Raw genomic sequence first — 13,260 nt, 5'->3', positions numbered from 1 at the left:
GATTCTGTGTTTGTGACGCCAATGAGTGGGTTCTCTTGAAGACTGATGAACAATTCAGGATCTGCCTTATAAACCTTGCTATGATAAGCCATGATCACTGGATTTTAAGTTGGATATGCTTCCCAGGATCTGATCTGGGACTTTTGATTTCTCTTACAGAGAAGTGTCAATTAATGCCCCCGGTGGACTGACAAAGGGCAGGATGATCATCATTTCAACCTAACCTTCCCCAGGTACCAATAGAGTGCCAAATGAGTCTGTGCCTACTCTGCTGTGGAGGAGAGGCGCATTTTAATTCTCACTATAGCTAGATAATATCTAGGATGATGGAAGTTCGACTAATGGTTGCTCTTGGGAAAAGGCACTAGAGAAAAAGGGGATGTCTGGGTAAAGAACCTTCTTCCTTCCTCATATAATTCCTCTGTTTTCAAGTTTAGGCACATCCATTTCCTTGGCAAAAAGCTGAGGCCAGAGAAGCATCTTTGAGGCCAAGAAGCTCCCTGCTCTCTGGCCACCCTCCCTCTTGAGGGTCACATATCTGCCTGCAGCAGCCTCAGAAGCAGATATGCAGCCCCACCTTGATCTGGGAACAGGAGCCTGGGCAGTGGGCTGTTAATGTCCTCGCTTGTGGGGGTTGGCAGTGAGGAAGAGGCCATGAGGCAGCAGCACATGAGGAGAAGGATACCATCCTTGGGTCTAGGGGTGACCCCTTGAACTAGGTTTCTTGAAAAGCCATAGTTTAGTACTCTGAATGAGGACTTCAGCAGTTTTACCTTCTGGGCTCCAGATCATAGGATGTTAGCCTACCTTCCAAGAAGTCCCTGGCCAGATGGAACCCAGGCCTTGCATTCCATTCCACTCTCAGGCAGAGTTGTGTAATTCATGTTTATTGTAGTCAGTTCATGGGGATTATCAATCCCACATATGTATGTTTCACCAGAATACTTGGTAGTTAGCTGAGGTTTCATTATCTTTCACTCTTAGCTAATTTAAATAGAGATGGGATTTTTCAGGTACCTGTATTCAAGTGAAGATAATTTGTTTGACCCTCTTCTAGTTTAATGAGGACTGCTGGTGGATTTGACTTATCGGACTTTCAGCAATAGGCAGAGACATTGGCCATACAAAGGCCCCCAGATTGTTGCTATCTTAACAAGAATCTTAAATGTTAAAGATCTCCAAACTCCATTTCTGAAGTATTGCTTGGGATGCATAATGAAAAAGTGTGGCTTCATGACAAAGTTTATTTTTATCTACTCTCTTTCTTCTAGGGTCAGCTTAAACTTGGACCTGGATCTATAATCCTGTTTTGGAGGCTTATTATCTCTATTTTTACTCTTCATTAATTGTGTTCACTCTCTGTACATGCTTGAGGGGTCTGAAGTGCATCAATAGTAACACCTTTAAAAAATAAACAACTTCTCCTCCTCTTCCTCGTTCTATCTCCCAAGTTTCATCTTCACCATAGTCATTATCGTCATGCTCACACAGGCACTGGCTGACCTATGTATATTTCTTTTCTCTTATGTATTTTGTTGTACATTATTTACTTTGTACACATTAATCCCAGATCCACTTTCATCAATGGCCCACAGTTTCATCCAAAATTGGGCAGAGCCAAACACCTCACATTGTGTATATCTGAGGTTCTTGCAGATTTTATGTAGTTATAGGTTGATTGGGTAATGGATTTATATCATTAACCTTTTATTTGGACTCTGTAGGTTTCAGCACTCTGGCTTCATAGACTATAAAGAACTGGCTGGAACATTTTGATGGAAATAAATTCAGACACAAGATCTATGGTGGCTGCAGCAAGTGCATACTCTTCTATAATGACATTTATGCTTCCCTGCTCATCTGTACTGATTATTTGAATCACGGATAAGCCTCTCTAGACTTAGAATTGTGGTATGACATCTTTAAGAAAATATCATTTCACTCTACAAGTATCTACCCTATAGATTTGGCAATATATGTTTATTGAAGCAAGACAGCAGGCTAGACACATCCCAGAAGACGAATAGATTAATTTGGGTGTCCCCATGTGGTAGTAGTGAAGCCTTTTGAGCATCTGAGTGCCTCTCAAACCACAAATTCATCTTTCTTTTTCTCTACTCCACTTGAAACAATTGTAGGTGATTCTGTGGATGGGGTAATGGTGTCAGTCTTCGGATGTACTCTCTGTCCTCTGTGAAGTCTCTGAAATAGTACTTGTTGAGTCCTCGGGCACTTGTCATCAGGGTCTGCTGATGAGAGCACATCGTCCTAAGAATCATTGAGTTTTATTTGTGCAATAATTTTGGCTTTCCTTACGAAATCTAGCTTTGCCAAGTGTGCATTCTCCTTACATTTTTAGCTCATGACGAAACTTCATTTTGCTACATCAAACCAGAGCTTTTCCTTTAAAAGCCTTCCTGACCATTCTCAATAATTTTAGTTTTTTACCTCCAGCTAATAAATGGACCATGGTTTTTTCCCTTTGTTCCACATTCACTACTGTAATTTTGATCAAACTGAGAATTAGAATAAACCAAGTCTAGCACCTTTTCCCCAGGAGCTTAAAATGCTCCAGGAAGTACTCACTGGGTGTCCACGTGTCTAACTCTGTAGACTTTACTGTACTGAAAAAAATGTGATTACATACTGGATGCTTTAAAGTGCCTGGATTAACCCAGTTGCCAGTGAGAAGCAGTAGATCCTGTGTTGTGTTACATCCTTCCTTCTTCTTGAATTCAGTTGGGTTGTTGAGTACACTGAAATCTGGAATGGTTTGAGTGTTTGTCTCCTCTGAAATTCTTGTAGAAATTTAACACCCAATGTAGGAGTATTGAGAGATGAGACCTTTAAGAAATAATTGGGTTACAAGACTTCTGCCCTTATGAATGGATGGTTCATTCATGGATCAATGGATTAATGGGTTGTCACAGGAGTGGGACTGGAGGCTCTGTACAAAGAGTAAGAGACAGCTGTACTAGCACACTCAGCCACCTGGGCATGTCATGCCCTGCACTACCGCTAAACTCTGCAGAAAGTTCCCACTAGCAAGAAGGCCCTCACAAGGAATAGCCCCTGGACCTTGGACTTCTCAGCCTCTATAACTGTAAAAATAAATTCCCTTTCTTTATAAATTACCCAGTTTCAGATATTCTGCTATAAGCAACAGAAAACAGACTAAGAAAAATAAACCTCAAACTCTAGACGTTACTATTATAAAACCAAAAATGCCTTCAGCTCTTGGTATTTGTGTGAGGCAGTGTTGAGCACAGAAAATGTATAGACATGTCCTCTGTCCTCCTGTGGGATGCAGTCTGAGATGGAGTGAAATCAAAAGAAAATAAATACAAGTTTTAAAAGGTACAGGCTGGGCATAGTGGCTCATGCCTATAATCCCAGCACTTTGGGAGGCCAAGATGGGCAGATCACCTGAAGTCAGGAACTTCAGATCAGCCTGACCAACATGGAGAAACCCTGCCTCTACTAAAAATACAAAAAAAAAAATTAGCTGGGCATGGTGGTGGTCGCCTACAATCCCAGCTACTCGGGAGGCTGAGGCAAGAGAATTGCTTAAATCCAGTAGTTGCAGGTTGCAGTGAGCCGAGATTGTGCCATTGCACTCCAGCCTGGGTGACAGAGCAGGACTCTGTCTCAAAACAAACAAACAAACAAACAAACAAACAAACAAACAAATAAATAAAATAAAAGGTGCAAAAGAAGGTCCATGCGTAGAAGTGAATGCTTCAGAAGTTTAGCGGAGGGCGAAGTAGGCACTTGCAGTAGAAAGCTTTTGCACTGGACCTTGAAGAATAATCTGAGCTTCTTAAAGGAGATCTCATTTGGTGGAAGGAGATCTCAGGAGAAGAGATAGTATGTGGACAAAGTACATCCTTGGGAAGCAAAAGGGGTGTTTTAGAGATGTTTAAGCAACTTCTGGATGGAGCACAGAGAAGAAAGGACCAGGACCAGGACCTAAACTTATCTATTGGGAGATTTCTGCTACAGAGGCAGATGACACCTTTGTCAAAAAGGGACTGACAGTTCTGAGGCTCTGAGGTTTAGATTTCAGCTCTCTCACTCATTCTTGGGTGACCTTGGACACTTCATATCCACCATGTGAGCTGAGTGAGTTATCTATAAAATGAAAAAAGCAACAACAGCAAGGAATAGTTGGTACAGCAACCAACAGATCTTAAGTGCTCCACAAATATCAAATTAGGACAATTGGTGTTTAAGCCTAGATGCTGAAGTAAACCACAACTGTACCTTGCTAACATCTCACTTTGTGATGGAAAGCTTTTTGAACCCACTGTATTCTAGACACCTGATATTATGAGAACATGGGAGTTTATTATTTTATCGTACCTAGTAAACGTTTACCGGAAGACTTAAAAGGCATTTGTTTTGCTTTCCAATGAAGGTGAGCTGCTACCCTGGTGCCCTATCCACCAGATCGTCTCCAATGGCACCATGCCATGCAGATGCTCAAGTTGGCAGTTTTCTGCTTGAACTTTCGCAGTGACAAATGTGATAAGATTTGCTTTTTTAGATGGCAGCTGCATCTTTCTTCCGTTCCCTTCACTTCCTTTGGGCTCAGCAGTTTTCCTTTTTGCTCCAGATAAATTGCTGTTAATTTAAATGTACTGCAGATCCTTGCCATTTTATGGCTGATTGCTTCTGAGTAATAGGAGGAAAATGTGTGCATGTTTGAATGTAAATAAATTTAAATGAGTTGTGAGCCAATGATAAAAAAGCAGAGCACTTCACTGTCCTTCGACTCCCTTCTTTTTTCCATCTTTCCCTTTGAAAAGGTCAATGAGTAGATCCTAAATCAGCAAATAGCAGAGACTGAGTTTTAGGCCATGTCCGGTTTCTTCCTTCTCTGCTTTCAACTTCACATCCCATTTCTAACCTAGCACCTGCTTTATCCTTGTTCCTATATAGCTCAGCTAGTGTGTGCAATGGTGACAAAGTTTCTCTAAAGTTGTTTTTGGTAAAGGAGCTGGTCTCACGGTAACTACCATGCACCATCGGAATGCTACAAATGCTTCAGAATGTCACATTGTCAAAATATCTATATTTCAGGCTCATAAGCTAGACAGCTCGTTTGGCTGCTAAACCCACAAGATGTTCAGCCATTTGTTGTGGTCTAAAAACTTTCCCCCTCACTAGGAGAAAATAATCTTCTATTGTTTTATATCATTTTGTGGTCCTTTGAGTTTTTTATAATATGAGAGGGCAAAAGTTATGAGATCCTGGTAAGCAAATTGGGGCCTGGATTGAATTTTGCTATCAATCTCTCTTGACATCAAATTAATTTTTTAATATGTGGTGAAATAGCTTTAGTCTGTCCACAGTATGGGAAGATCAAGGGTATGAAAGGGTAGGAGACTTGCCTTCTTTGAGGTGAAGGGTGGTGGAAGTGGCAGTTTGAATGCATATTGCTTACAATTGTGACAGGCTGGCTTTTTCTCAGAAGAAAAATACCGTATGTGTTTTTATGGCGGCTTTACTTGTTTTTATTGCATGGGCGTGTGGAGCTGAGATCTACTTCTTTGGGAAGGATGGATCACAAAAGGCAAGCACAAGAAGGTTGCAGAGGGACACTTGACACCAACTGAAGCAGGGGCCAGGGCAGTTGCATTCTGAATGAGTGGCAGTAGTCCAGTAGAACTGTCATCTCGCAAAGTTAGCTGTGTTTCCCAACTGTAATAATTAGTGAGCCTGGAGGGGCTTGTGGCAGGAAAATGGCAAATAGAAACAAGAAAGAGAAGCCTGGTTAAGTTCATACTGTAAACATGCTGGGATTAGTAAACTCTTGGAGTTCCTGTGCCATAAACCCATTGGAAATAAGGCTTTATACCAGCAGTTTAATCATTGTGTTATGGAGTCAACAAATCTTTTCATTCTAGGTTCACGCTGTCTATATCACTAAGTTTCTCATGTTTTTATTGACAACGTTGACATCCTTATATTAATTCTCACATCGTTTCAGTGGGAAAGAATTTGAGCTCCACCCTCTTAAAACCTAAGAAGTTTGATTTGTTAATTTGGCATGCTCATTCTCCGTGCCACAGTGCACTCTTAAACTAGCTCAGTTTCTGTTAGCCTGGAGGCGAAACTTTTAGAAGGACACTGGAGAGAGTTATGAAGGAGAATTAATCAGCACCACTGAATACTTCCTAAATTCTTAGGGCTTTGTGGGTGATTAAATCCATAAATGACGTTTGACATCTGTACTGAGTTCTTTTAGAAGGGCAGGAGAGAGAAATGCCATGGAAGTTAAGCTCCGTGGACTCTTTTAGCATTGTTGTAAACGATGACACAGATTGGTGGTGGTAGTTACAGTTCTGGAGGCAGATGACACCAGCACTAGGCAGACCAGACACCAGGTGGAGGAAGATGGAGAGTCTGCAGGGTTGGGCTTAGAGACGCCTTCCAAAGTTGAACTTGAAAATGTCTTGGAGATTTCTATTATGACATCATCTATTTTGCCATTTATGGATCTAATAAAGATTCATGCAAACTAAACACAGAATTATGTGTACTAGAACCTTCCCTGTTCCACCGGGTTTCCGTGGGCAAGTTCAGTGAAAGCTCACTGTTTCCTTCTTGCACTTTGTCCTGGCAGACTGGCTGTGGAATTGAGTTTCTGAGTTGGAATCTGAGCTTCATCACACACTAGCTGTTGGACCTTGGGCAAGCTGCTTCACTCTCTGGGTCTTAGTTTCCTCACAGTAAAGAGGTCACAATAGTAGAACTTGTCTCAGAGGGTTATTGTGAAATTTAAAAAGAATAGTTTGGGCACAGTGCTAAGAAGAGAACCTGGCACAAAGTAGATTCATTGTCAATTACTGAGCAAATTATTTACTCATCTTTCTCCATTTGTGGGGTAATAAAATATTTGAGGTCAAGGAACTGTATTTTATTTATTTTTGTAATATTTATTATAGTGTCTTCTGTTTGGTTGGTGCTTAATAAATGTTTGTAGGATTATGTTAGGTATTACACATTATATTATTTACATATTATTATATATGATATATACATTTGCTATATGTCTTACAGATATAATATATACATATACAATATACTGCATGTTGTATGTTATATATGTTATATAATAAATATTACATCTCTGCATGTGTCATATATTTGTTGGCAACTAATTAATTATTTTATATAAGGATTCTTGGAAAAGAATCTAATTTATATTGTCCAGTATTTCACCAGTTAAAGTTAGCCAGTTCTCTGGGCCAGTTGCTGAGTAAATCAGTTCTTTTAGAAATAACTCACTAAAATTAGTTGGGGAAAGAAAAATCAGGATTTGAGTAGATTGGTGTTCTTGAAACTAATTCCCCCACCCATAACAAGCAATATTAGGTTGATGCAAAAGTAATCATGGTTTTGGCCATTACTTTCAATGGCCAAAGTCGTGATTACTTTTGCATCAACCTATATGTAAAAATTCTTCAAGGGTCATCTGTAGTGTACACAGATTTTTTTCCTCCTTAACGTAAGCTGCTAACAGCTGATACAGTTGTGGGTGGAGCTGTATGCAGAAATTCTTTGCATTTCTTTCCCTTGTTTCATGTACCATGTAAAATCAGTTTTAAGTTTAAAACTAAGTTGCTCAATGAGATGCGCATTTTCCCCAATTTCTGTTCTGTTATTTTATATTGCTCTATGTTTTTAAAGTATATTCCATGTTGTGTCTCATTTTTTATGTTTATTTATTATGTTCATTTGAAAGTTATTGTACTTGTATGTTAATTTTCATTGATTTTTTTCTTTTGAGCATGACTTATGTTTTATTTTGTGTTTCTTTTAGGTTTTGTTTTGTTTCATAAGATCCCACTGGATGGGTAGCTGAAATAAAGGAAAAGACAGAGAAAGGGGCTGTGGTGCTTGTTGGTTGATGCTGCCCTGTAAGCTGGACTCTTGGGACTGCTGTTGGCTTATCCCGGGAAGTGCTGCTTATCTGGGGTTATCTGGTAGATGTGGGTGGTGTTTGGAGGATGTACTCTATGAAGCCTGCATATATTGTGAGCTGTGATTGGGGAACACCAATGCAGAGGCAACTCTCAGGCAGCTAAGCGGCACCTCAAGAAAACATGTTAAATTAATGCTTCTCTTCTTACAGTAGTTCAAATACAAAACTGAAATGAAATCCCACTGGATTGTGCTTCTCTTCTGAAAAGTGTGCTTTTTGACCCTACTGGACATTTATTGACTTAATTGCTTCTGTTTATTAAAGTTGACCTGCAAAGTTAAAAAAAAATTTAAAGTTGGGAACAGGTCTAAGTGTACACTAAATAGTCTAATCTACATGTAACACATATTTTAGTATGATTTTCTGTACTCTAATCAGCACTGAATTCAGAAGGTTTGACTTTTTCATCTGTAACACAGTGACTAAAAGAGTTAAGAGCATATCTACCATCACTTTGGGGACTTGGTGGTGTTAATAAAAGGTTATTTCCTTTACTGTCAATAAAGGTCCAGATGTTTGGCTTAGGTGAGAGTCAAACAATGTTGAGGATTGCCTTAAAGTTCCTCAGCCAGCAAAACAAAACAAATAAACGAAAAACATTTCAAAAGAAGAAGAACCAGAACAAGCAGCAGCAGCTGTTTGGTTGGGGCTATAGATTTAGGTTAGGCATAGTCAATTTCAGAATAACTAAGAGTGGAATATATGCATATGGTGAAATTATAACCTTGCCCTTTTTTATTTGCCCTCTGTGATCCACCTGCTTTTTAGAAGTCTGTCGAGTGAGAAGGCCACAGTATCTCATGCTGTTTGCATTACAGAACTGCAGCTTTTTTACTCTGAAAAGACCCGGGAGCAGAATGGCTGGCCCGCTGTGAGCAGGAGAGGAGATTCTAAGAAAGATAGTCCCCCTACAACATACTGTCATACTGCTGGGTTTTCATGGGTAGGAAAGCTTGTCCTGACCCCAGCAGCAAAGAGGTGGCAGGTCGCTAATGAATATGTGCTTTATAATGTCCTTCTTCATTGCTGAGAGGGCAGCCTTAGAGCTACAGATTTCTGCATCCCCCGAGTCTGACCCATGGACACCTGTTTCATTCACTTTAGCATCATAGTGGCCTTCATATGCTTTGTTCAGTCTGTGCCAGGCAGTTTCCTTGTCCTGAAGAGAGGATAGGCTATCCCCACCCCATCCCACCCTGCTTCTTTTTTGTCAGGAGGACTTCAGAGCCAGGCCTGAAGCATTTTGTTTGAAAACACAATCAGCTCTGACTGTTAGACATGCACACAGATGCCATAGCTGGATTGGAAGCATTGATGTTTTTAAATTAAAAAAAAAAATAGTTGCACAAATGTTGCAATTTAGCTTTAATGTTCTGTAGATTTTTAACCAGTCTAACATGGTCAGAAACATTGTTTGAATCTTATGTAAACTAAGGCACTAATCTTAATAAACCAGGATCCATTTAGGCACCACTGATATAAAAAGGATATCCATAATGAATATTTTATACTGTGTCTTTTATATTAGCCACTAAATATGCTATTGCTTGATGCAGACCTTTCACGGAATCCTATGGATTGCAGCATTTAACTTGGCTATTCCATACCCATGCCTTAAAGAGGGGCAGTTTCTCAAAAGCAGAAACATGCTGCCAGTTCTTAAGTTTTCTTCCTAACTCCATGTGAGTGTAAGGGCAGCTGGCCTTCAGTGTGGGTAGGCCCGAATATTTTCTGAATTCCTATTTTCTTGTTTGCTGCTAAATGACGGTTTCTGTCATTACTTAGATTTCGATCTTTCCCAAAGGTGTTGATTTACAAAGAGGCCAGCTAATAGCAGAAATCCTGACCCCTGAAAGAAAGATGAAATTCAAGCTGTGGACCAGGCAGGAGCTCAGTATGGCAAAGGTTCTTAAGAATCGGCCATTTGGTGCAAAAAAAAATTTTTTTAAGCTTTTATGTTATTCCATGGAGTCATAAAAAGGCCATGGATTGTTTAAGAACTATTTTAAAGTTTCTCAGACCCAAAAAGGAAAAAAAAAAAAAGAATATTTGTACCCAACAGCTAGAAGGAATGAAAGATTCTTGTTTTAAAATGGAAAGAAATGGACAGATAAGGCAATTTAATATATCAAAGATCAGTTGACATCTCCTAGGAAACGATGAAAACAGCAGGCTATTAGAAAATTGTTTCATATGGTTCTGGTGTTCTTATCTTTCTTTTAATCCCTAAAGATCACAATCAGTAACATAGCTTCTCTTTTCTGTATTCTAAACCACCCCTTTTCATCTTTTTTATTTTTAATTTTTTTTAAGACCGAGTCTTACTCTGCCACCTAGGCTGGTGTGCAGTTGTACCATCTCAGCTCACTGCAACCTCTGCCTCCTGGGTTCAAGTAATTCTCCTGCTCAGCCTTCCTAGTAGCTGGGACTACAGGCGTGTGCCACCACACCTGGCTAATTTTTGTATTTTTAGTGAAGACAGAGTTTCACCATGTTGGCCAGGATGGTCTTGATCTCCTGACCTCATGATCTGGCTGCCTCAGCCCCCCAAAGTGCTAGGATTACAGGGGTGAGCCAGAGCTCCTGACCCCATCATTTTGCTTTTTATGTTCCCCATAAGTAATGTGCTTTTTAGAGCTTCCTGATGGCCTGTGTTGTATTTTTGCATCATTAGAAAAAGAGAGGCAGCATTTTTGCTGAAATTGGGTCTGTCACTCTCCAACTGAAGGTTCTGGCACTTCAGTGCCAGGCAGATCTCCTAAATGAACAGAACGGTCTGGGTGAGCTGATGCCTGACCTTCCAGAGGGGCCACTGTTCCTAGCTGTAGCCAACTGTGCCCCATGGAACGGGAGCCCAGGTTTCCAAATCTTGTGATTTTTTTAGCAGAAACATGAAACTTGGATTTTGTGTGAAATGTCCCTATTGTTAAAAAGTTGGCTCAGTTATTTTTAAAACATTTTGTAAGCCAACAAAGTCTGTGGACTGCCAGTTTGTTACTTTAATCTTAAAACATAATCATTGTTCTTTCACTGTATCCTTCTGTCTTTCCTTTGCAAATTTACTTTTCTTTCTTTCTGACATTGCCATTGAGGGCTTTGTTACCACAAGCTAAGAAACTGAGTTTAACAACCCAGATATCCGGAACATGTCAATTACCTTTGCTCCTCTCCTATGATTCCTACCTTGATGTAACCCTCAACTGTCTCCCCTTGCCCGGAATTCTGCACCAATGTCTCCCCTCAACCCATTCCCTATTTGGTCCTATGCCCGTGTACCCAGAGACATCTTAGCAAATTCTTCCTCCTGTTATGTCTGATGCAAATTTCTTTTCAACAGTGCTCACGTCTCTTGGCCCAGTTAGATGCTCCAGGTTTAGATGGGAAAGTACACGTCCCATTTTCATGGGTGCCTTGATGTCCAGGTTCAGTGTCCTATTATATTTACTTATGGCTCAATGGGGGTCTCCAGAAACCCTCTCAGGCTGCTGAGCTAGACTGAGAAATGCATCCATTATCATCACATGACACACTGACTCTGTGAAGACAAAAGTATGAACAGTCTGACGCTAAGAAAGGTTCATCTCACAATAGGAAAAAAAAAATCCCACCACACAAAGGAGTGAATTGATTCAGGGGTTTTCACTCCCAGTCTCCCAGCAGGGACTAATTTCATTTCTGACCCACTAGGTTTCCTTTCCAGAAATACGTAGCAAGGACAAGAACTAAACTATCCCAGCCCCACCCAGCAACACAGAACATGAGTTTGCTTTTGGCTTCTCACTCTCCAAGTAATCCTGGATTAGACCCAGAATGGCTGAGGCTTGGAGGGTCTCCTCAGACACAGCAGAGGCAACACCTATTCAGTGGGGTGTGGAGTAGATAGCTCGAGGAGCTCCAGACAGGAGACCAGGTTCACGCCAGGTGCAAGACAGAGCATGATGGAGGGAAGCCCGCTTTCTCTCTTTTCTTTTCTCTTTATTCCTTTAGACCACCTGACTTTTTTCGCCCTCTCTCCCTAGTATTCTATATTGACTCCATGACCAAGTGAGAATTTATTTTTGTTTCATTGGTTGTTTTGCAAAATTAGAACACACACAACATTTTATTCAAAATGGAATCAAGATACTACACAAAACCTGTGCTTTCTTCCTTTGCGTGATTTACAAACACCTCCACCTGTTTTGGTGCTAGCTGTCCAGAACTTCTCACTACACTAGAAGTCCATTTCATCTTGTTTTGATGTCTAGACTCTAGATACAGAGGGAAAGCTGGACTGAGGACAAGCAATTCCATATAGTATAGCATCTTTCAGGGTGTGTGCATCCAGCCACGTGGGCAGGGCCAGTCACATCTAGTCTATGTCCCTGGAGCCCCTGGAGTTGTGCAGCTTAGCTGACTTGACTCCAAGGAAATCAGCACAGAAGTAACCACTCTATTAAGTGTGTTCTGCTATGTTCACATGCCTGTAGTACCTGCAAACCATGCCAGGTTCATCTAAAGGCATATAGGAAGATTAAGGACTGTCTTGGGCAGACCAGGAATTGAATTTGCTGCTGGTTGCTGCAAGATTAAATTTGGTCGATAGACTCTCAGCCCAGGAAAGTTCCATAAAAATGGCTGTCACAGAAGCAAATTTCCCAGTAAAGTCAGTCCCTGTTCAAGTTTTGATCTTCAGAGACAAAGGAACCTCCCAGCCACCTGATTTTGATAGTGAGGTAACTCTAAGTTTAATTCAGGCTAGTATTGCAGTGTAGCCTTGGCATGGTCGTGAGTGAACACACAGTTTGTGTTGAACCAATCCCCACCGCAAACTGCTGACTATGACTGCAGTCGGTTTTTATGGGGGAAAAAAATGTGTGAAAAGCAAATAAAAGGACAGAGATTTTTTTTACCACCTTTATTATAAGACAGTCCATTTGTGAATTGAGTATAAACAAATACAAAGTAAAAAGAGATTCCTAAGAAAGATAATCCTTGAATTTCACCCACTTCATGCTTAACGATTTGCTATAATCCAGAAGCAGCCTGTGGATCATTCTCATGCCTGTTTTTTTTTTTCCTATAATGTTCCAGGTTTAAAAGCCATTTATTTTTCCAGGGTTTTCTGTAAATAATGGATAATCTTTTTTTAAAAAATTATTTTTAGTGCTGTTTTAACAATGTGGATAGATCATAAATGTACTTGCTGAATTGAATCATTTTTAACAAGCCAATAAAGTTTGATAATTCATCTCCATGTGTCTTGCATTCTCTGTAGACCTTGTGTACTT

The 13,260-nt window shown here is 40.3% G+C and overlaps 1 protein-coding gene across 14 annotated transcripts in view; it reads left to right on the top strand.

Annotated features, from left to right (window-relative positions):
- Positions 1-13,260, top strand: part of NTRK2 (neurotrophic receptor tyrosine kinase 2) — a 352,900-nt gene that overhangs the window by 128,141 nt on the left and 211,499 nt on the right. For 2 of the 14 annotated variants that reach the window (XM_078367524.1, XM_078367539.1), the window contains 2 exons: positions 160-233; positions 7,829-13,220. The exons of 9 other annotated variants lie outside the window; for them this stretch is intronic. In XM_078367524.1, the coding sequence (XP_078223650.1) occupies positions 160-191 (32 nt within the window). In that variant the 3' untranslated portion in view covers positions 192-233; positions 7,829-13,220. Of the gene's footprint in view, positions 1-159; positions 234-1,271; positions 3,343-7,828; positions 13,221-13,260 lie in introns of those variants that run through there. 3 more of the 14 variants (XM_035303498.3, XM_078367535.1, XM_078367525.1) reach the window with 2 other exon arrangements.

This window comes from Callithrix jacchus, chromosome 1 (genome assembly GCF_049354715.1).
Source record: "Callithrix jacchus isolate 240 chromosome 1, calJac240_pri, whole genome shotgun sequence".
Lineage (NCBI taxonomy): Eukaryota > Metazoa > Chordata > Mammalia > Primates > Cebidae > Callithrix > Callithrix jacchus.
This window is presented reverse-complemented; position numbering and strand designations above follow the sequence as displayed.